This window comes from Mixophyes fleayi, chromosome 8, assembly GCF_038048845.1.
Source record: "Mixophyes fleayi isolate aMixFle1 chromosome 8, aMixFle1.hap1, whole genome shotgun sequence".
In the NCBI taxonomy this organism is placed as follows: domain Eukaryota; kingdom Metazoa; phylum Chordata; class Amphibia; order Anura; family Limnodynastidae; genus Mixophyes; species Mixophyes fleayi.
In genome coordinates, this window is record NC_134409.1 from 57,252,471 (window position 1) to 57,276,578 (window position 24,108).

The 24,108-nt window shown below is 42.8% G+C and overlaps 1 protein-coding gene across 1 annotated transcript in view; it reads right to left on the reverse strand.

Annotated features, from left to right (window-relative positions):
- KIF14 (kinesin family member 14) overlaps nt 1–24,108 on the reverse strand; it is a 77,204-nt gene that overhangs the window by 28,427 nt on the left and 24,669 nt on the right. Inside the window, exons 11-21 of the mRNA XM_075184172.1 lie at nt 14,775–14,893; nt 13,877–14,049; nt 12,547–12,694; nt 11,915–11,978; nt 11,317–11,501; nt 11,063–11,165; nt 10,673–10,833; nt 10,432–10,579; nt 8,132–8,284; nt 4,271–4,382; nt 2,234–2,327 (exon numbers count right to left, since the gene is read on the reverse strand). Coding sequence (XP_075040273.1) covers nt 2,234–2,327; nt 4,271–4,382; nt 8,132–8,284; nt 10,432–10,579; nt 10,673–10,833; nt 11,063–11,165; nt 11,317–11,501; nt 11,915–11,978; nt 12,547–12,694; nt 13,877–14,049; nt 14,775–14,893 — 1,460 coding nt within the window. The remainder of the gene's footprint in view (nt 1–2,233; nt 2,328–4,270; nt 4,383–8,131; nt 8,285–10,431; nt 10,580–10,672; nt 10,834–11,062; nt 11,166–11,316; nt 11,502–11,914; nt 11,979–12,546; nt 12,695–13,876; nt 14,050–14,774; nt 14,894–24,108) is intronic.

A 24,108-nucleotide genomic window follows, 5' to 3' on the forward strand; every position in this document is an offset into this window, starting at 1 on the left:
AGAGGCAAGCGCCCCAGAATGGCTTGTTCTTGCCTGTTCCAACATGAATTAAGAGGTGGCTTGGCAGCTCCCGACCTGGAATTCTACTAACAAGCCGCTAGGCTTGACCACCTTATGGTCTGGACAGCTCCCCACCCTCGCAAGCCATGGGTCTCTATTGAAAGCCAAGCAGGTTTCCCCCGCTCCCAGTAGAGGACTTGCTTTGGCTAGATAGGAGGTGCAGGCCGTCGACAGCAGCCGCTCTGCCAAGTGTTAGGCACTCCTTAGCGAGCTGGGAAAAGATGGTTAAGGTCATTCAATACTTTTCCCTCCACTCCTCCCATCTCGCTCTTCTTGCGGTGGCGACATTAATTCCCGACCTGTGACTGACTTCCACGGGAGATCCAAGTACCCAAAGGTTACAAACCTCTTTGAGGAAGGTATCTTGGTCCTGTATTCCGCTCTCCAGGAGCGCTACCAGATCCAGACTTAGGACATCTACAAATACATTTGGGTACGTCATTGAATCCAGTCGCAGCAATTCTGCCCTTACCTGCCACGTCCTCCCCCACAGCTAATGAAGAGGTTGATACAATCACGTTCCCATGCTGGGAGTATATCCACTTGGTACCCATGTCTCTTGACAGCTCCCAAGCACTGTAAATTACAAGTGCAATGGGAAACTGATCTTGGTCAGCCCCTAACAGATGAGGACTCGGACCAAGTTTTCAAAAATGTTTACACCATGTCGAAATGTATCAATCACTCATGAATGCTCATTAAAATGATCCACAGATTATACTACACCTCTGTTAAATTACATAAAATTTGGCCATGGTTTCTCAGCTCTGTTGGTGGGAGTGCGGAGAAGCCAGATCCTACTTTCATACTTTCTTTCATATTTTCCTGCCCCCAAATCAGACCTCTATGGGATGAATACGACAAGTAACTTTGCTGTCTATTACACCGCATCCATCTCTGGCCCTTCTCCAGCTCTATCCACCAGACATCCCGGTTCATCCCCGTTCTGTCACAGGTCACATTTTAATTGCTGCTAGAGAAGCCATCATTCAACACTGGAAGAGCCCGGCTCTCCCTACTTTCTCCAAAATTATAGTAAAAACTCAGCATAGCTATGTGATGGAAAATACAGGCTTCAAATATTCCACTTCAGCCTCTTCCTTCCCTGATGAAATGATTCACTTGGTCTGATTACTACGCTACTCATAGGACTGCACTCTCGCCCTCTGGGTCCAAATAGGGTCATACTATCTTTTCTTGACCCCCCTTCCGTAGGGGCCTATTGAGTACCCCATTTGACTACATACTTATAGCAGCTCCAGGAGTTGACTCCATTCCACATACCCTTCCCAACCATCCCCATTTTTATTGTTTAGCTTGTACTGTACCCCTGTCTCTTTTGGTTTGATATGTGTTTGTATGCTTTTAAATGCCACTTGACCTTTGATTGTACATGTATAGGTATATTTACTCTTTTTTCACTAGTTTTATTTTTTTTGTTTGTTTTTTCTTTGGAAAATCTAAAAAAAAACGTTTTGCGTTTAAAAAAGAAAAAACTAAATAACACCACCTTTTGCCCAGAAATGGTGTCTTTAGACACATTAACATTTAACTTGAAAAACTGACTATTTGAATTGAGGCCCATTTGGCCGCCTGTCTAGCTGCTCAGCTGAAGCACCGCACCATGCCACCCACAAAGCAGGCAGAATGCACATTCACATACTAAGGAATAGGCTTCCCAGCTACCAATGTAAGTATGGCAAATCACAGAAGTAATTCACAGCGTCTATTTTGGCGCAGGCCAACCTTTTAGATGCAGCATACAAGACCGGAAGATCTGACTGTGAATCCAGTAATGGATCAGAAAATACTGACTTAAGTGGAACTTAGAAACCACCTTAGGCTGAAAAAGATAGCTATGCTCTTCGTACAAAACTATCTCCATAAAAACAAGGTGATTACAAGACAGAGCCCCCAGTTCAGACACCCTCTGAATCGTGGAAATGATCAATAGTAAAACAATCATCATCTCACAGGCTTTAACTGAATGTAATATTAAAATTCTGCTTTTAATATGCTGGACATTAACTACTATACAGTTTTTTATTTTGTTGACAATGCCACCATTTAATGTAAATGTACATTTGGAAAATCATTGATTGATTGAATATTCTGCTAATTTATAGCATTGAGCTCTAGCTATATAGTTCTTGATTTAATGCTTGACACTTACCTACTGAACATAGTGTGTTTCCGAAGTTTGGCACTGATTGTATTTGCTTCCTGAATCATCAAAGAGAGTTTCAAGGAGTTCCAAGTCGGATGAACTATAAGAGTACACAGATATTATATCACTTGTGATCAAATATTCTTCAAAAACCAAACTAAATCTGAGGTTAAATGGTAAATACACTTTACTATGATAAATGCATGGCTCTTTTTGCTCATTAGTTACACTTTTCATATGAACATCTTGAAACAACTAATCTTCGCTGTTCATTGTTTGCCTAAGTTGTCAAACAATTTGAACAACTTGATAAAATGGTATACAGACCCTTCTCTCCACTAGTTGCCCAATTTACCCCAACATGGGTTTTGAGCATTTCAATAGCTATTGACAGTGTCAATAGCAATTGGTGTGGAGTGTTTTAAACCTGAAGATACAACTGGTTGTCATACCACATTCCCCAGTAGTTCAAATGATGATCTATGACAATCTAGTTAAACAATGAAGACAAGTTCAGTGTGTAGTTGCACTATGAAACATTCCATGTACAAGTTTTCTGCAGATGAGTCTTATTATCCAATTTCTTGCTTCAAAAATGTTTTGCTACGGTCTAGAAGACGGCCAAGAATCAGTTAACTTTCTTTTTAACAAAACACAGCATCCACTTTCTGCTAACTGGTGAGGTGTGTATGACTTTAATGAACTGAAAGGAAAAACATTTATGGATGACTGTACTAAACAAACACATAAAGGCAAGAATCTTCTTGATTTAAAAACAAAAAAGACAATCCAGATGACCAGTACCATTTTTGGTCAGTTTCAATCCTCCAGGTGTCTCAGATGGGAGCTTAATATACTAAAGGCATTAATTTGGATCAAGTGGACCTTAAATCAAACCAACATCTTACTACTGGCTTTACTCTACTTGTGTGTTTCAAGATAGAAAAGCACCACTCACCCCTCAACAGTGCCTGCTTTCTTTAATAGACAGAGCAGACCACAAGGTGGATAGACTTAGCATACGTTAGCTACTTCATAAACATTAATAAGCTAACTAAAGCACAGGATTTTATATATATTAAAGTGCCATATAATTGGCTATACATGCTCTGCTTTTAATGGTTTCCAGCATATAATCATCCTGACTATTGTCACTACTTGGCCAAGTAAGCCAGTGTCAGCACACCAACATAATGTCCCCAATTGCAAGAGGTTATCTGTTGCCATCACCAGGCTTCTTCATTGACACCTTTAAATGCCCACTGTTCTTAGGCAATATGTAACTGCTGCAGCACCTCTTTGCCGGTTGCTCTGATTGAATTTTTCCTGATCTGTGGATCAGGACTGCTGAGTAGCTGGCAGATCACTAGCTTAAGAATGTTGGGTTAAACACAGGACAGCCCCAGGGGGTGGTAATCCAAAAGGGAGAGCTTTAAACTGTTTGTCTCAGGAATACAACTGAACAGGGTACAAGCATCATCACAGGAACAAGTAGGATCTTAGCAGTTATTGAACTTATTAGCTCTTCAAAGTGCTGTTTAAAGTGGCCACAATAATTAACCAGTTTATATAAGCTCTAACCCTCCATTTTGTATACATTATATTTTTAAACACAGGTCAAGATTGGTAGATCAGTTTTTTTAATCATTCTTGGCTGTCCCCCATACCTATCCATGATGGTAAGCCTGGATATTTTACATTAACTATTGTAGGGGAGCAATCATGAGGAGGGGATGGTGGGTGTTGGAGACTAGTCACCATGTGTCCATGCACAATCAGAAGCTGGAGGAGGCCATTAGATTCTAATCTTGCTCAAACTTACTTCTAATATTTTGGCAATATGGTCTAATGCCACGGCAAAGCCAAATTTGGCTCCAAGAGATTGGAGTCAGATTTCAGAGAAGCATCTGCAACAAGAGCTCACTGTACTACACTGTTGTGCTTTACCTCCTAGTACTCAAGAGGAAGGGGGACCCAGTGACAGCAGGGTACTTTTCATAGATCATAGGTTTGATTTCAAGTGCTCAACGAATATACTCATACCCTTGTTCTTGCTCTCTTGCTGAAGAACCTGCACTTCTCTAGCAATTTTTTGTTTCTCATCTTCTAGAGCTTGCAGAATCTTGGCATGTCGGATCGCGTGATCTTCTAATGCCTGCACAAATAGGGAGGAACAGTGTAAAAAAAAAAAAAGTCATGAAGAAGAAAAAAAAAAAAAAAGGAAATTGATGTCTGTAACTATATACTAAGACACTATCTATATAATACAAAGCTACAATTTTACTACAGTTATGTGTGGGTTATAGCTCTTATACTGTCCATAATTCCTATTTATATTTTGCAAGATTAAGATATATTTCTTTAGTGGGCAGGCACACACAGCAATTCAAAACTCACCACAACAGAGACAAAAAGAAAAAAAGAAAAGACAAGATACCCCTATCTTTGAAAGCATAGACCACAAGATAAGTTCACAGCTACGTTTTTGAAAAGAGAATGAAAAGCACACAAGTTTTTCCTGCATAAAACATCACTATAGATATATCTGCAGAGTTTCAAGCTCTGCACAACTAACACTCATTGATAGAGGCAGGATCCATTAATAAGGAACTGCAGGTGTTACCTAAATGAATATTCCATGCTTCTGCCAGATATGGTTTTTTTGTTTGTTTGTTTTAAAGAGAGCAAACCCATTTGGGGTTTGTTTGTAAAGATTTCAGTTCATAAAACTACCTGTCACCTGGATCCCATCCCATTTCACCACCTTCACTCCCTCACTTCCTGTTCCTTGCACACCTCTTCAAGCTGCCTCTCCCCACCGGTATTGTCCCCTCTTTAAACACGCCCTTATCTTCCCATTCTTAAGAAACCCAATCTCGACCACACCTTTCACTCTAACTACCGACTCATTTCACTACTCCCCTACAACTCTAGCAGGTTGTTTCCAACCGCCTCATCAGCCACCCCTCCTTGACCCTCTCCAATCTGACTTTCGCCCCCTGCACTCCACTGAAACCACCCTGGTCAAAGTTACCAACGACCTCCTCTTAGCTAAATCCAAGTGTCACTCCTCCCTGCTCATCCTCCTGGACCTCTCCGTGGCCATTGACCACCCTCTCGTGTTGCAGACCCATCTTTCTCTTGGCCTCTCTGGTTCTGTCCTTGCATAGTTCACCTTCTTTGCCTCTTCTCTGTTTCCACCCGTCTGATCATCACCCCCATCTACTCTCCCTGTTGGAGTTCCTCAGGGCTGTCCCTGGCCCCCTAGTCTTTTCACTGAACACTATCTCCCTGAGTGAACTCATCTCTTCCTTCAGTCTCCAGTATACACAGTTATGCCGATAACATTCAACTCTACATCTCTTCTCCTGACCTTTCACGCCCCCCTCCACTCTCATGTCTCTGACTGTCTTTCTGCCATCTCCTCATGGATGTCCTCACGTTTTCTTAAAATAAACACTGCAAAAACAGAACTCATTGGATTTCTTCCTTCTTCCTCGCTCTATCATTATTAATAACACCACCATCTCTTCTGTTCCAAACTCCACTTTCTGGGTGTCACCCTCGACTCCTCCCTTTCTTTTGACCCCCACATTCAACTTTTAACATATTAAACTACGGAACATTGCCCGCATCTGGCCCTTAATATCTCAGGATGCCACCAAAAGAATTATCCACACTCATCATTTCCAGTTTTGATTACTGTAACCTTCAACTCACCGGCCTCCCCACTCCCATCTCGCACCCCTTCACTTTATACTCAACGTGGCTATGAGACTTATCTTCCTTACACGCCGCTCTTACTCTACCTTCCCTCTCTGCCTTGCCTTACACTGGCTCCCTTTCCCTTACAGTATCCTGTTCAAATGCCTCACCCTCACCTACAATGACCTCTCACTTTCTACTGTCTCTTAGATCACTAATCTCCTCTCCATTCACACTCCCGCCTGTTCTCTGCGGTCGGCCAATGATCATTGCCTTTCCTCCATCCTGTTCACCTCATCCCACCCCAGAATTCAAGACTTCTCCTGAGCGGCTCCCCTCCACTGGATCGTCATCGTTCACTTCCCTGTCTGTCCCCTAATCTGTGCTCCTTCATACGGGCAGGCACTTAAAATACATCTGTTCCTGAAAGCCTACCAGCAATCTACCTAACCTTCTCCATGCTTCCTCTCTTCACCTCCCTCTTCCGTTTGAGCTCCTCTAGTACTTTACCCCCTCCCATTACTCCTCTTGTGCCTCCGGTCTATTTGTCATCCCTTTAGAATGTAAGCTTTTATGAGCAGGGCCCTATTCCCTCCTGTCTCTTTATCAATACTTCTCCACCAACTTCACAGTACTAGCTAGGCTTGGAGCTATTGGAGTCTTGGTATTACTCATTATTATTATTATTAATATTTATTTATAAGGCGCTACAAGGCATCCGCAGCGCCGTACAGAGACAAACAAAATCACAATACAATGGGAGACAGCACAGTACAGTAAACACAGCAACTCAGTACGCTCAATGCACAGCTAGAGAGGGCGGGGAAGGGGGTGGGAGGATCCGAAAATGACGGGGCCCAAGAAGGGGGGCGCGGAAGACAGGGAGACCCCCAGGGGGGAGGAGGGAGCGAAAGTGGACGTGGGGTGGAGGACCTTTGAGGAGGAGGGCTAAGTAGCTGGAGAGCAGAGTTAGAAGTGGTGGAAACAGGAGGAGAGATGGCCCTGCTCAGAGGAGCGTACAATCTAAGGGGAGGGGTGGACAGACAGAGAGACGCAGGGGAGAGAGAGAACTCATCTTTGTTCTGTACTGTTTTTTTCCCTGTAGTATATATTGACCCTTAGTGTAGAGGGAAAGTATTACTATACAGATTGTCTGGACTATACAGATCATGTTCAAAACTACTCCCTATTTACCTAAATAAATTATACTCCTTAATGTAGTTTTTAATGCACATTGTGAATACAATGAAGGATGACCTCATCTCATATCTCCTCACACACATACATTTCTTTGCTTCATCAATGCTGCTGAACTTTACTTGGTACTTTCCATCTCCTGGTCAGTTATGTCAAAACAAAAATCAGTAAGCCTTTCCTGAGGCCATGTGCTCTACCATCACAAAGCTGGAACCAAATGGTGCACCATATACTAAAGCTGCCTAATATATACAGATTAGGACCGACCATAACAAAGTTTTCAACTAAATTGGCCTATCATTGTTTATGAGGCCGCAGAGGTCTTGAATGATCATCATATCTGCTTGAGCAGACCAGAAAATTAGGTCAGCCAACGATTGCCAAATATGTAAGTGAAGTTAATCGCCAAACTGGAGCAATTATCTATTTTAATCTATTTGAGTCAGTCACTAAGAAAGCTGGGCATCAAAACGAGGATTCTTGTTCTTACGTTAAATGCATTTCTAGGATTCCATTAGAAGGACACTGCTACTATGGGAATATAGAGAGCTTGCTGGAGGAGGCACTAATTTAAAACCTTTGAAATTATTCTAATCAGAAGCTCCTCCTAAAATTCTCTGGAAGAAACGACCATTTACTCATGAACGGCCTCACTAGTAGTCCCTACTTGATAGGCTGCATTCATATACGTATTGCTTCAGCCTATAAAATGTCTGCCTCCACTGTCTGCAGATGAATAATATTTTAAAAGATGAGTGTTAAAAGACATTCTGCAATATGTAATCATGCTGGTGGCCAGAACAGATAGACTTAGCAGTACCTGAGGGCCTCTTTTTTAGCTCTTCAGCAATAACACTATAACCCTATGATAGCAGTATCCCCCAAAATAGGAAGATGAAGAAAATTTGTTTTCTCTATTGGAAATGAAAGCATGCCATAGATAAAAAAAAAAAAAGTATGTCAAAAACCTTGGCTTAGTTGATGAGTTACACTATTACTTACCTGTTTGGTTGCAAGAGTCTCCATTTCCAATCGCCTCTTGTTGATATTAACCTCCTGCTGAAGGTGCATTTTCACCTCCTGCAGCTCCTGAATTTTGCTAGCTGCCCTCTGACTACTCATCTCCTGTTGCTGTTTCCTCAGAGTCTCCTGTTTCTGGTTAGAAAAAAGTAACCAATACAGAATATATAATTGTTATTTCTACCTTATACCGCACCAACACATTACACAGTGTCGCACAAAAAATATTTATTAAACATCAGTTCTGCCCCGATGGAGAAGATTACAATGTTGCTTCCCTACAGGCACACAGCCACACTAGGACCAATTTAATTAAGAGACAATTAACCTACCAGTATGTATTTGGGCAGCAGCAGGAATCCGGTGGACCGACAAGAAATTTGCATTTCATCCCAAGGATCTAGTGCTAGGAGTTACAAATGCACACAGACTACAACATATCTTTGCAAGTGTAATCAAAGCAGCATATTATTATTATTATCATTTACTTGTTAGGCGCCTCAAGGTATCCACAGCGCCGCACACAGTACTAACAGTAGACTATACAGGGCGAAACCATACAGAACAATGAACAAAAAGTACCAATATTTCAGAAACTCTGGCTAGTCATATGCAGTAGAGACGGAGCGGAAGAACAGGTATGGAGACAGGAGGGGAGGGGGCCCTGCTCATACGAGCTTACATCCTAAGGGAGGGTAAACAGACCAGGCACAAGAGGAGCCAGTTGAGGCAAGAGGAGAGAAGGGAGGACGAGCTAAAGGGAGGAGATGGGGGTTAAGTAGATGGTTGGTAGGCTTTGAGAAAGAGGTGAGATTTGAGTGCACGTTGGAAGGAGCACAGAGTAGGAGAGAGACGGATAGAACGAGGGAGGTCGTTCCAGAGAAGAGGGGCTGCACAGGTAAAGTCTTGGATTCTGGAGTGGGCAGAGGTGATAAGAGTGGAGGAGAGGCGGCGGTCGTTGGTCGAGCGCAGGGAGCGGGCAGGAGTGTGAATGGAGAGGAGGTTAGAGATATAAGGGGCAGTAGAGTTGGAGAGAGCCTTGTAAGTGGTGGTGAGGAGTTTGAAAAGTATTCTGTAAGGGAATGGGAGCCAGTGTAAGGCAAGGCAGAGAGGGGAGGCAGAGGAGGAGCGGCGTGAAAGGAAGAGGAGTCTTGCGGCCGCATTGAGTATAGAGCAGAGAGGGGAGAGACGGGAGTGGGGGAGGCCAGTGAGGAGGAGATTACAATAATTGAGGCGGGAGATGATGAGTGCGTGGATGATAGTTTTGGTGGCATCCTGAGAGAGAAAAGGACGGATGCGGGCGATGTTGCGTAGTTGGAAGCGACAGGCTTGGGCAAGGAAATGAATGTGGGGGGCAAAAGAGAGAGAGGAGTCAAGGGTGACACCCAGGCAGCGAAGTTGGGTGACAGAGGAGATGGTGGTGTTATTGACGACAATAGAGAGGTCATGGTGGGATGGGAGTCTGGGCGGAGGAAAGACAATGAGTTCAGTTTTAGAGATATTGATTTTGAGAAAGCGCTCGGACATCCAGGAGGAGATGGCGGAGAGGCAGTCGGATACCCGAGCGAGGAGGGTGGAGGAAAGATCAGGAGAGGAGATATAGAGTTGAATGTCGTCAGCATAAAGGTGATACTGAAGACCGAAGGAGGAGATGAGAGCACCAAGGGAGGAAGTGTAGAGCGAAAAGAGTAGAGGGCCAAGAACAGAGCCCTGTGGAACTCCTATGGGGAGAGGGTAGGGGGAGGAGGAAGAACCAGACGTGGATACAGAGAAGGAGCGATTAGCGAGGTATGAGGTGAACCAGGCATGGACAGAACCAGAGAGGCAGAGAGAGAGAAGAGTTTGCAGCAGGAGGGGGTGGTCCACAGTGTCAAAGGCTACAGAGAGGTCAAGGAGGATGAGTACGGAGAAGTGACCCTTGGATTTGGCTGATAGGAGATCATTAGTAACCTTGGCCAGGGCAGTTTCGGTAGAATGGAGGGGGCGGTAGCCAGATTGGAGAGGGTCAAGGAGGGAATTGTCCGCGAGGTGCCTGGTTAGGCGGCTGCAGACAATCCGCTCAAGTAGTTTGGAGGCATAGGGGAGAAGAGAGATAGGGCGATAATTAGCAAGAGAGGTGGGGTCAAGATTGGGTTTTTTGAGGATAGGAGAGATAAGAGCGTGTTTAAAAGAGGAGGGTACTACACCAGAGGAGAGTGATAGGTTGAAAAGGTGTGCTAGGTAAGAGCAGGCCGTTGGAGCATATAACCAGGATGAAGATAAAAAAAAATTCAAAGACTCACAAGCTCCACTTCTAAAGCTTTAATCTTATCTTCATAGGCCGACCTCTGGGAGGTGAGTTCATGTTGTGCCATCTCTTTTGCAATCTGGATTCCTTGCATCATTTCCTCCTTTGCTCTTAACCGAGCTTCTTCAATCTCTTCTTCCAACCTAGTGGGCAAAAAAGGTTAGTCAGGCATCTCAGCTGCAAAACAAACATGGGTAGTGTTTTGGCCCTTTAAAAGATGAACAGTGTTAACTTACTTTGATCTCTGGGCTTTCAAAAGTTCATTCTTTGCAAATTCAAAGTCTTTGGGTCCTTCTGAGCAGAGGTTAGAGGCTCTAGAAGGTGCCTTTAATTGCTGAACCTCAACAGGGTGATTAAATCTGAAGTAATGATCTCCTCCCAGAATCACACGATCACCCTGAATATTGCAGCAAAGTTCAGTTTAGTGAGTATACACAGAAATGTTTTGTTGAGGATAAAATTGATAGGCGGCAGTAATCAACTCAATTTATACACATCTATACACACATACACATCTCTACAGTACACTATGTAAGAAATGCTAACAGACTTATCTAAAAATAAATAACAGGCAGGTACAGAAAATGTAATGCTGTTGTAACAAGATAAAAGAAAAACGACCATACATGATGCAGAACAGTTGAAGATGAAATCTGGTTTCCATTAACATATGTCCGTGCGTCGCCAGAAGGGGTTATACACACAGTGTTGTCTATGTTTGTGATGATGCTGCCAAATAGGAAGAGATTAAGAATAAATCAACATATTGCAATCTACAAGTGCCCATCAATTTTGTTTAAAATATGCTCGGGATTTGTAATTGATCAATGAAGTCAACTACATTCAAGTATTTTATCAATGCTGATCTCCAGCTACTTACCAGTGATCTTCTGCAATAAGAGCTCCTGATAGCTGGATGTCATGAGAAGCGTCTGCTCGATACTTCCCCACAGTTGTCTTTCCTTCCTTTATCATATAAAGCAACATTTCGGACAACTGGGGATCTTCATTGAGGTTTACCAGGTTAGGCAAACGGTTATCCATTTTAAAAGTGATCCCTGCTTTCTGAGTAGCAGAATGCCAAAAATTGACAGTATGTCAGTTTCAGTAATTTTCACAGAAAACTAAAATAGTTTTCCATACTACATTTAATTAGAAACTTGCATTTGCAAATTGACACCATTTATAAATATTTGTAAAAAGATATGCAATGTTAATTAAAGCATGCATGTTTTTTCAGCTTATTCATGCTATTGTTTAACTGTTAGTAATTATAATGCTTTATAAAGAGGCTTTGCAAATGGGAAATCACCACTACTGAGATGATCTTTTAATCAGTATGTACTAATAAAGGAGGCTCAGCCCACTAGATTTTGATTTTTTTCCCTAACACTTTAAAGAACCCAATAGCCAGACACACACAAGACGCACCACTCTGTATTCTGAAAGCAAACTGTTTTAGCAAATGAAAACCTCACCTGTAATTCCTTGGTTTCCTCTTTCTTCCTCTGTTCAGCTTGATCGAGCTTCTCCTTCCAAGCCCTTGATACAAACCAAATTACATACAATTGGTGTAATACATTGCTGTAACTCTGTAGAACATTTGTTATATATTGTGGGGGTAAGGGGCAGGTTCATTAAATCTGTGTTTAAACAAGTTGAATGCGTGGATTTTGATTCACATAGATATGAATTACAGATATTGATCTTCATTTGCATCGCAAGGATTTTGAGGAGGTTTTATGTGCATTATAACACAGTTACTTTGAGGATACATCTTTTGTACAGATTAATTGAATACAGATTTTATGGCAGTAAATTAGTAATAAAACAATTGAGTAACTTTGAACCTTGGCAAACCCATGTTGTTTTAGAGGGGGATGTAAATTTAAAATGTGAGGACAGATTTATAATTGGGGTAGATCATGTCCTAGCTAAACTTTAAATGTCAGTGTACAAATAAGCTATCAAACATTTGTGTGCTAACTGAAAAAACTAATAAACTAATTTGCACCCTTTGACTAGTAACATGGTTTGTCCAAGAAAAAACGAATTTCTTTGTCTTACTTTCCTTAATGAATTAGGCTCCGTGACTTCAAGCTCCACTCACCTGTGTAATTCAGACATCTCCTTCTCTTGCTGGCTCAGTTTAAGTTTTAGAGAGGTTATTTCCTGGTGACATTGGCGATACTTTGTAGAATCTATATTCTTGGCAGATAGCTGGGCTGCTTTTAATTTATCGATCTCAGATTTTAATTCTAAAACACAAAATGTACAAACAAAAGTATATGAATCTTACTATTACACTCCACTGTATCAACCAATATCTGCTATATAAAAGCCTAGTAGCGTGTGTCTGTGTGTGGGAAAAAAAAACCAAGCTGCAGCGCCACCTGCTGGGCGAAGTTTTACACTGACCTACTAAATTCTTAGTGTGTGTGGGAAAAAAACTCAGAAAGGGCTGAAATTTGGTATACTAAGATGTTTTTAATTTGTTAATTGTTAAAAGTGTTTATAAAGATTTTAAAAATATATATATATATATATTTATTTCTTGAAGGAGAAGTGACAGTTCGGAGTGGTTGGTGGTTGCCGGGGGTGACAGTGGGGATGGTTGGTAGTTGCCGGGGGTGACAGAGCGAGAGGAGTGTGATACTCAGGACCCTGTGTCTGGATAGATGTGGCGATAAAGATGAAGGATGAGGTGATGGAGAAAAATGATGAGGTGGTGACATGTGGACAAAACCACGTTAAAAAAGGGCGCTTAAGTTGGGAAGTAACGCTCTTCCCCTGAGGAGGCCTGGCCTAGCCCCAAATGCATGACAAGAACCTTTTTAACACCTTAAGTAGCTTGATTTGACTAGAATGCATGAGTATCATGCACGGGTTAACTTGTATAAATATATGTATCTATCTGAAGGTGAATTTGTAGATTAAATTACTGTGTGAGGAATCCAAAAGTAAACAGACAATTTACAATCAAATCTAAATTCCAGAGAGTGTTAATTTTAAGTCAAATTTCCAGGGAATACATCAAATGAATCCTTAAAGTCATATCCTTTTAAAGCTATGTTTAATCCTAAATCCACCCATTGTGGAAGTCTTCCATGGATATCCTTTAAAAATAGTTCCAAATGCCTAGTGGTACCTTCTTTTGCAGTCAGTGTTCTGCACATGAACATTTATGGCAGGGCTACAGAATTTTTGATGTCAGGTGCCAACAGCAGCCAGGGATATCTAATAACTTATGCAAGTTTGTTTTCATGGTAAATTGGATGCAGAGTTTGATTTCTGCAGCTGTGTAATATCCTTGTCTATTACTCCTCTAAATAACATGAATGTCAGCTTTAATTTATGTGATAGATCCATTCCAAATACAAAGTGATGATGTAAACTTATCTCATAGTAAACATTGGTGATTTATAACACATTGCACTCACCTCTGATCAGTTTTGCATTCATGTCTTCGTTCACCTTGGCAATGTTTATGATGAGACGAGCCTGTTTGGCATATCTCAGTGTGCCGAGAGTCTCCTCAATGTTACTGACAGCAGGACTGATTGTAGCAATCATTGCTGTTTTAGAATTTCCTCCCAGACTCTCTTTCAACAACCTTTATGGAATATGGAAAAAAATAAACAGCAAGAAAACCATAAAATAGTTATGTTCTGTACCATAGATGAATATCTTGCCTGCCCATACGTATGTTGGTCTTTTGTCTAACAAAAAGCACGAGAAACACATGAAACAAACAACAAAAATAAGTTTTATGTTGAGTCCTTAAGAATGTCTTAAGTTGTGTTCTGGAATCACTTGAACATTTTATCTGCAAACATGTCAGAAACAGTTTATTTTGGGTAATGTCTTATCACTCAAAAAAAACAATTGATTTGTTGATTATACCAATGTTACACGGTCATTTCTCTGTGTAGACAGTGCAGTGTAACAAAGAAAAGCACCAGGCTCCTCTCCTTCTAGCTTTTGTTCTAAACACAGTGCACCTGTCTGAACTGAACCCATGTTCACATACTATGATCAAAGTTCAAAAAAAAAACCCAGATTGCAATAAAAGGTGTTTGGGCTTCCATTTGGTCTTACCCACCTAAGAAAGGTGTACCAGTCCCTGTAAATGCGAGGTTCCATACCATGGATGTTTTGGTGGCCATGGCAGTTTTTACCCCGCGTTCTCCGTTCATTAAAGGAGATCTAGAGATTATGCATTACTGATATGAAGGACATATGATGAGGTCTGTGTCTTTTAGGACAAAGTTACTTTATGAAAGTTAACTACCATTTGGACGACTGGTAAATCTGTAACTATTTCAATCTTTAACTTACCAAGTGAGGATAGATTCCCGATATGGAATAAAAACCCTTTTCCTTGCCTGCGAGTTATCAGACAGAGCAGAAATCACTTTCCCTAAAGTCAGTAGGGATTTGTTAATACTGACTCCTTCCTGTATGAATTAGAGGATCAGTCATTATGATATGCATGGCAACATAAATTAAAAACCATAAAACTGAGATTATTGTACTTAACATTTCTGCGTGACTGCTGGGGTACACAGCTTCCCCCCTAGAAGGGGAGGTACTGGAAAATAACAGACAACTTCTCCTCCTTATTACCCACCTTCAACCCCACAACCACTTTCCCTCAGTTTACAACTGCCTGGCAACGAGACAAAAAGGTGCAAAGCAGAAAAGAAGTATACATGAATAGGCTGGAATGTGTCCCCTTACAGACTAAGACAGGAATTTAAGAATATGTACATAAATTCCCTATCCTCCATTTGCAGTAAATGGACATAGGTGATGCGATGTCCCAAAGTTACCCCAATGGGAGAGGAAAAATGCCTAAGAATGAACAACAGTCTGGAGGACAATTCTACCCAAGAAAATCTTCAATGTAAGATCTGGATAAGCCATGCAGAAGTAACCAAGTAATCACTCTGCAAACCTGGGCTGCAGAAGCCTCGTGACGCACTATCCAAGAAGGACCAAGTATCTTGGTTGAGTGTGCCAAAAGGAACTGGTATTCCCACTACAGAATAGGCCCACAGGATTGCCATACTGATCCAATAGAAGTGCCTTCCTAGGGTCATTGAAGAGGACAAACAGGGTGCCTGAATATGGAAAATCATAAATCCTAGAAACATAGATCCAAAGACACCACCACCACTAAGAATTGAAGAGATGCTTTTTTTTCTATCTAACCTTCAAGCAGCAATATATATATATCTATTCCATAAAGAGTATATTTGCACAGTATGTAACAAGGATACATTTCTCCACAACAGTTCCAGTAACTCATCTACATTCCAGCTTCAACAACACCTATACGGATTCTTTACTCCGGCTCCATATGACCACAAAAATCCATCTACAACACATCAAGACTCCACATGAAGCACTCCACAGAATTAAACAGCCAATATCAAGGGTGGGGGCCTAGTGCCCCCATATTAACCATTATTTCCTGACAAACAAAAAAGAATTAATGGTCACTGCATAGGTTGTAGCAGGTTGAAGCAAGTCTGGAGGCTGCAGGTTGTGGAATTGGAGTAACTGTGGAAGCAGCCTGTAGCACATGGACAAAACTGGCTACACAGGGAGCGTTGTTAGTCTAGTGCTGATGTTCTTTGCTGTTCCATTTCACTTGTACAGGACAAAGTTATTTTTATTAGGTTTTTCTATAAAGGCACCACAAGATTTCCTCAGCGCCGTACACAATACAAACAGTATACCATACAGGGAAAACAGTACAGAACAATAAACCAGTAATAACATGACTTTGTAGGCTCCAGGCATAACAATTATAGTGAAGTTGGAGCAGAAGAGTAGGTAGAGACAGGAGGGAACAGGGCCCTGCTCATACGAGATTATGTGATGAAACGAGTGTGGTAACACTGTAAACACTGTTTCTCATTTCTCACAAAATGTGGATTATAGCAAGTATTTTTTATAACCCTTGATTTTTCTCCCCAGTTCACCAGAATACAACTGCATTGCCTAATTTCATGTAGCTAAGGGGATATTGTAGCTCAGTGTAAATATGTATATTGTGTATTGTATATTGATGACGTGGCAGCGAAGTTGTTATTCACTGTCTTTAAAGTGAAGCCAGGGGGTTATGGGTAGGGATCAGGTTGATAGATACTGGCGGGCTAAACTAAATAGTGTCCAAGACTATTCCATACAGGCCATCTGTCAGGATGAGAGCATAAATCTGATATGCTGAAATAGAATATTGGATGTCAGCACTCAAATAAATCTTTGCATGAATACCTAAATTAACCTGATGTTCAATTCATATAAAGGTGTGACCAAATGAGCCCAGGAACAGGTAATTTAGTTAGGTAAAACCTTTGTGCAGAGACCAGCTTAAGATATGCAGATCACAGACATCCACTGTATTTGATCATGTATTTCCCTAGCTAATTTACTTCCTTTCAACAGGTAGTATAAACACACACTAACCCCTAGGTGTAAATTAGAGAGCTTGCAGTTATTTACAAGGGATAAATCATAAATGCAGTGTAAATAGGTTGTATCAAATGAATCCATTGATAAGTTAGTGTAACAGTTAAAGACGCAGAGTCTGATGTAATGGTGTTTGGAGGTTTTTACATCCCAGTGTGAGGAGATAAGCCTGCCACTTTTAGCAGCTTCCAGGACATCGCACTGTTTGCTTGTGACACTTGAATAGACTTGTAGGTACCGCTCAGCATGTGGTCTGGCTCAATGAGGCCAGGTGCTAACATAGCCTATATGTAATACTGTATAGACAAAAAGAATTCAGTTTTAAAATATGCCACTTAAAATCAATAAAAAGTAGTGATCCACCACATATTCCTCAATAGCATGATGAAGGGCAGCTCATATGTTAAATTAAGAATTCTGCCCCACAGAGAAATGAAGAAAAGGAGTGGAAGCTCTGCGAATGCCCTGTACTTAGACATGTTTGATATGAAAAGATGGACAAAGTCATAGGGGGTTGGTTAATGATAAAATTGGATCGATGTAACGCTGTCCAGGACAAATATATCACATTGTAGAATTGGTTAATAAATCAGGCAACAGGTAAATTTGGTTTGAAAAAGTGTCCCAGGACACAACCCCCGATTAGCATTAACCCTGCCCCTGTGAATGCCGTCCCATTTGAGGTTGCTTAAAAATCTGTGTTCTGAGGGAACAAATTGTCAGACTTTTGGGGATCAATCTAATTGAAGGACTGTCCATCATTTCTGCCTGCCCCAGGCATACAGATTATTATTTGTAAGTAATGCTCTGTACTTTCATCCCATTTGTTTTATAACTGTTTGCAATTTTTTATTTGTATGTCAAATCTTTATTCATTATTTTTGTTATCTGTATGCCCTGTACCTTTGGTATATTAAATCTAAAATTTAATAAGTTGCTTCCTTGATACTCTAAAGAATCCATAGCCTTTTTAGAAGAGATCGCTCGACCAGGTTAACCATTGGAATGCCAGTGTGTGATTTGTTGCTACATTTGATTAACAAGCTGTGTGTGCTTGTATTTACATTTGTGTAACAGTCTGGAGGTGTGAAGAGTTAACCCTGTGTGTGCTGGTGTAAGTCTTGCTAGTTTCTGGAACTAGAAGCCTGTGTGCCAGTGTGAGCCAGTATATTGGGGTCCTATTGCCCGTACCTAATAGGTGGTGGCTGTACCTGAAGTGTCTGGGGGTGTGAGAGCGCTGTGTTTGGAGCGATTCCGTAGGTCTAGAACCTGTGTGATAGGTGAGAGACTGCGGGCTGAAATCGTGTGTGACCTCATACAGCAAACACCCCAAAGTCACGGCAGCTGGGAGCGCGTTCGTGACACCATCTAACAGGGGAGGTTCTGTGCAAGGACAGCTCCCCTTCACTGCCCTCTCTAACCCCCCCCCCAGTCCAGTACTGACCAATGGTTAAGAAGAATAGACCCAGGGGTTTGCCTAGAGAGGGGAAAACACTGTGGTAATTTGACCATAGATATAAGGAGCCACTCCAGGGGGAAAGGGGGTGTTCATTCTGGGATTTCATTCATGGAAGGTGCAAGGTCTGGTTGTGAGTTGTCGTTCTCTACTAGAGTCTACATATGCAGCTGAGAGAGATCAATGGGTCATCAAGTCTGGACAGCTAGGTGACTAACTCCTTAGCTAGTGGGGTAAGGGACCGATGATGTGGTAAACCTGCCTGCCATTTATTTACTGTGTGTACATAGTAATCTCTAGTGATTGTTTGTATTACAATAAATGTATTGCTTTACTTTCTAACTGCATTTGCCTGAATGACTGAGAACCCTAGAAGGTACTGGGTAGATTTCACTGGCATAGTAAGCCATCCGTGGGTGGCCAGCCAGCGTGAAGTGGGTAGCATTGGGCCAGAAAAACCTGGTATCTTCACAACTTACATCCTAAAGGGAGGGCAAACACAAGGGAGTCAGAGGAGGGAAACAAGCGCAGGAGGAGCGAGGTGATGAGAGCGAGCATGGAGAGAGTATTAAGTGGAAGGCTGGTAGGCTTTGAGGAAGTGGTGACTACAAATTAGGAGACAAATCGGATGAAGCGTGGGAGGTCATTCCAGTGCAGGAGGGCAGCTCGGGAGAAGACTTGGATTCTAGAATGGGATGTGGTGATCAGAGTGGAGGAGAGGAAACGGTCATTGGCCGATCACAGTGACCAGGTGGGATGGTGAATGGAGAGGAGATTGGAGATATAAAGGGCAGTAGAGTGGGAAAGGGCCTTGTAGGTGAGGGTAAGAAGTTTAAAAAGGATTCTGTAGGACAAGGGAAGCCTGTGTAAAGCTAGTCAGAAGAAGAGTGGCGAGAAAAGAGGATGTTTATACTTACGTTAAATCCGTTTCTCTGATTCCATCTGGGGGACACTGCTACCATGGGGGTTGTATGTGGGGAGCTTGGAGTTGGCACTTAACAAGTTAATTTAATTCTTGCTGACAGACTCCTCCCGGCTGCAACCCCCACTCTAGCATCAGTGTAGTTCAAAAACCCCAAGGAAGGGAAAAACCACCACTGAAGACCAAATAGCAGAAGAGAGGGATCGCAGTGTCCCCCAGATGGAATCAGAGAAACGGATTTAACGCAAGTATAAAAATCCTCTTTTCTCTTTCATCCTATCTGGGGGACACTGCTACCATGGGGACGTTCTAAAGCAGCCCCTTGAAGGGAGGGACCACTCTTTAAAGCCCGGCACGCAACACTGCGTCCAAAAATCAGTGGCAGCCAAAGGACTATATAACTCCTTGGCCAAGTTGATCCTCTAAAACACTATTAAGATAAGGCCAGATCAGCCCCACAAGTGGGTGGAATTGGCGCCAAGACAATATGACACAGGCCGAGTCGATAGAGACCTGTCAGACAGAGGATCGAATTCTCCTAGCGAAGGTCTGCTTAGCAGACTTTTCCAACCTCTGTATTGAACCATATGATCAGAACTCTCTTCCTAATAATGGATGGCCCCACCACTAGTAGGAGACCTGACTCATTAGTGATCCCATTTTGTGCAAAAGTTAAGATGCTATTTTTAAGAAGAAAGGGGGAAATAAGAGTTAAGTTTAAGATGGATTTTCATCTTAACTTAAGAAATTCTTCACTTGCACAGTGGATTTTGCTTCTTATCTCCCTTTTTGAGCATGCAAATGGAGTGGATATACTCAAGTTAAGCAAAAAAATGGCAGATAAGATCACGAATGAATCAGGCCCAAGAACCCTATGTTAAAGAAAAAACCTCCAGAGTTAAGGTCCAAAGAGGCAGCCAGCTCGCGATGAACCGGCACCAAAACCTCCACATTCACTTTGAACCCTAAAAGGCATTGAAGGCTGTTCGAAGGGACTGAATAAGAAGAAAGGACAGACTCCACGGGCGCTCTAAAGATGCAGTCCAATTGTTCTACCTTATATTTGGTTTTGAGTGAAGGAACTGTACGAAACAGCCCTTACATCGCATTAAATGGAGAACATGGTATAGCCACAAGGGACTATGACCTTATACCCTGCACAAAGGTCCTTGGTCCAGGAACTCCACTACTCCGTGGCAACCACTCTACAGCTGAACACGAAGTTTTGATGAAGCTGTTAAGTAATGAATACCTAATGTCTTAGGTCACCTCTTGATGCCGGGGAAGGAATCCTGGAGTTATGTGCAGATCCCCTTAGGGAAGGGTCCGCACCTGCTGCACATCTTCAGGTCTCTGCAATAACTGAGCATGTCCCGGAGGGAAAACTGACTCCCGAACAGTCAGGAACTGAGCCAGAGAATCTTCCTGCAGTAATTTGCAGAAAACTAGAAACAGGGAAAAAAAAAAAGTTGTGGTGCTCACCCCCGCCTACGAATTACTGAGCACCCTGTTAAACTGTGGTAGCCACAGGTTTCCTGGCCACTATTGTGGATGAAAATCCCCTGAACCATCACAAACCGACCATAACGGACCTGAACCTGAGGAGGAGGGAGGGGGGTGAGGGAGAAGGTCTGTGCAAAGCAGCCGATCCCCTTCTACCTGGACACAGCAAAGAGAATACGGCAGCCGGAACCGGTGCACAATTTAAAGACAGTAGAATTCTAAAAAGAAAGGGCCTCCTTTATATACCTCCCGGAGACTCAAGGACCCTGCATAGTGGGAGGAATAGGTGTCCCATGTGGAACTTCCCTGCCTGGTCCCGACAGCTATGTCAACAGTAGGAGCCCTGGTCCAGATATAATCCAGGCTCTGGTGACCTGGCAAGACCTCCTGAGATATCAGGTAATCCACTGCTGGGACTGCGTCTGAAGCTGTGCGTGGAGACACGGATTTCTCGCTGGACTGCTGCGACAGAAGTCTACCCAATGAACCCAGGCTCAATAAATTTATTGCCTTCTGGCATTCCTGGTTCCACCCAGTCAATTGACAGGAATCCCAAACCTGAGATGGTCAGACTGAAGGAGGACTGAAACCCTTAAGGAAGTGACCGAGCCCCCTACTAGGGCAGAAACATGTCCCTATGGTCTAACTTATATCTGCAGAGCACTCTTTCTGATCGGGTACCTGATGTCGGATACCGATCCCCTCTGTGTTAAAAAGACCACTGCTCTCCAGCCCCATAGGCCGGTCTCTGTGTCACCGTGTTCCCTGAGCTCAGGGCCAAGGCCTTGTCTGTTGTGAGATAGTCCTGTCTCAGGCATCCATTGAGATATAGGAGTGTGATCCACTGCTGGTACACATCTCCCCGTCATGCAAGTCCCGTTTCTAGAAGGATCTCCCCCAAAAAGGGCAATCGGATATCCACTGAAAAGAACGCAGACCACATTAGATCTTAACCCAAGGTCGAGAAGATACAGAATGAGGGCTCGTAGAGCAAGTATGGGACTCAACGGCCTAGCTGGCTAGTGAAGCAGTAGGAGAATGAATACAACTCCTCTGCCCTATATTATGGGATCCCGGCAGAATAAGCCTTGCTGATCTGTCTGTGGGATCCCGCGTAATAGTGCGGTACTGGACTAAACCAGATACAGGCCAAGGCTCTTGACAGCCTTTGGAAGCTAGGACTCTGGGTGCCTCTTATGAGAAGAAAAATCAGCCCTTCCCTGAATGGCCCTGGCCGAACGGGATCTGCTTCTGGACTACTGACCTTTGTCAGATTCACCGCCCCAGAGGAACTGGCAAAAAAAAAAAAAAAAATCACTCTCAGAGCCCAAGTTTGTTTTGAAATATTCCACGGAGTAGGGCACTCACCTCCTGTGGGCGAACATGAAATGTATGTCAGCCTCTGGCCCTACTGATATCCAACCTGATAAGGGGAATTTTTACAAACTGTGTGTCGGCACAGGAGGACCTTAAATAAAAGGTCCTGCCACAGACTAAGGACAGGTAATTAACTGATGCAGCATACCCTGTTTCCGATACCTGTATCCCTAAACCTCCGACAATGGCATGCCATCGGGAACAGTGCTTTGTAACTGCACTGCCCGCTGGTCTGCTTAAGTTTTCCAAGCCCTACCTGCATAAAGGTAGGCTGTGATGTCAGGTAGGTGTTTGCATTAAACAGATACCCGCGGTACAATACTTCAACATGGCAGAGGATAAGGGTCAAGTTTTATGAGCCTTCCTTTTTACCATCTGGTTACCTCACCACCCTGTCTCTAATTAGATAGGGTCTAAGTCTAGGTGATCGGTCACCACCAGATCCACAATGTCCTTATGCCTGGAGGTTTCTTTCCGACCCGCCGTGGGGAAAAGCAGAATCCTCCATACCTGTTCTGATTTAGAAAAGTCCTAGTGTGGACAGACTACGAGGGCAGGCCCGAGTGGAACCTTGTCCACTTACGTTCATGGCGTCATGTGGGTAGACTTAAGAACCATGTAAATGGTTGAAGGTCTGCACTAACCCCCTGAGCGAGAGGGTTCTCCTGGAAGGACCTCCAATGCTATGTGACCAAGCCGGCCCAGGCCCGTAACTACGTTGGAGTCATACTTGTCCCCCTTGGAAGGGAGTACGGTAATAGAAAAAAATTTCAGCACTGGTTTACATCTTCGTCGGCCTGGCAAGTAGCTGAACACGTGTCACTACTGACTACTCTCGGTTGCACACACTGACATGTGTGTATATATCTGAGGGGGGGGGCGTTCAGTGTCGGACTGGGGCATGAAGGGCCCACCGGGGGGAATGTAGTGATGGGGGCCCACTACATCGGGGTGTGGTCAGCCCATGGAGGGCAACTTACAACGTAAAGAACAAGAGCACCTGGTGTGTATGTGTGTATATATTATAATATATATATATATATATATATATTTTATATTTATTTATTTTTCATTATAAGGTGCCATTTAGATGGGGTCTGCAGTATGTGTATTGATTCCATTCCCCCATTCTCTCAGGGCTGCTCTGCTCCTTTCGGATGAAAAAAACAAAATAACAGGCTGGCTGGCTTGGGAGGGCACTCACTTACCTGTGTGGAAAGCTCCAGCATCCTGCTCTTCTGGGCGGCCGTGATACCAGGAAGACGGCACACTCCTCCTCCCCTGCTGAAATGAAAAACACACTACCGCACAGATGCAGAGAGCCTAGACACGGCTCTCTACACCTGCGCGGTAGTGAGTTTGTGACGGAAATGGCCCCGCCGCCCAGAGCTGGATTAAGGCTTTGGGAGGGGGCCCCTAAAATCTAAAATTAAGAGCAAAGTGTCTTCATTGGGTATAAGGCTGTAAACATTGACACATCCTGCATTACGACACCTATAGCCCGCTTGTACGACATTCACAGCTCTCCCAGAGGGCTCGCCTAGCTTGTCTGCACAAGAAAGTCATTACTTCCACAAACTAAAATACTTTACATTAAAACAATCATCAAAACCCCACATTAAAATGGGCATTGACACCACACATTAAAACCAGCAATGATATCGCACACTAAAACTAGCAATTATACCGCACACTAAAACTAGCAATGATACCACACACTAAAATTAACATAAAAAAAATAAACATTGATAACATAACACCAATTTTGACTATATATGTCTGTATGTGTGTAGCTATGTATGTATACCCTTATATAATGCAGCAACTATGTTAGAGGATCCACTATTTTATTAATCAATAGTAAAGCAATTGTCGAAGCCTGCCACTTATATTAAAGCTTTCAATTAGATTACACATACATATATACACACACA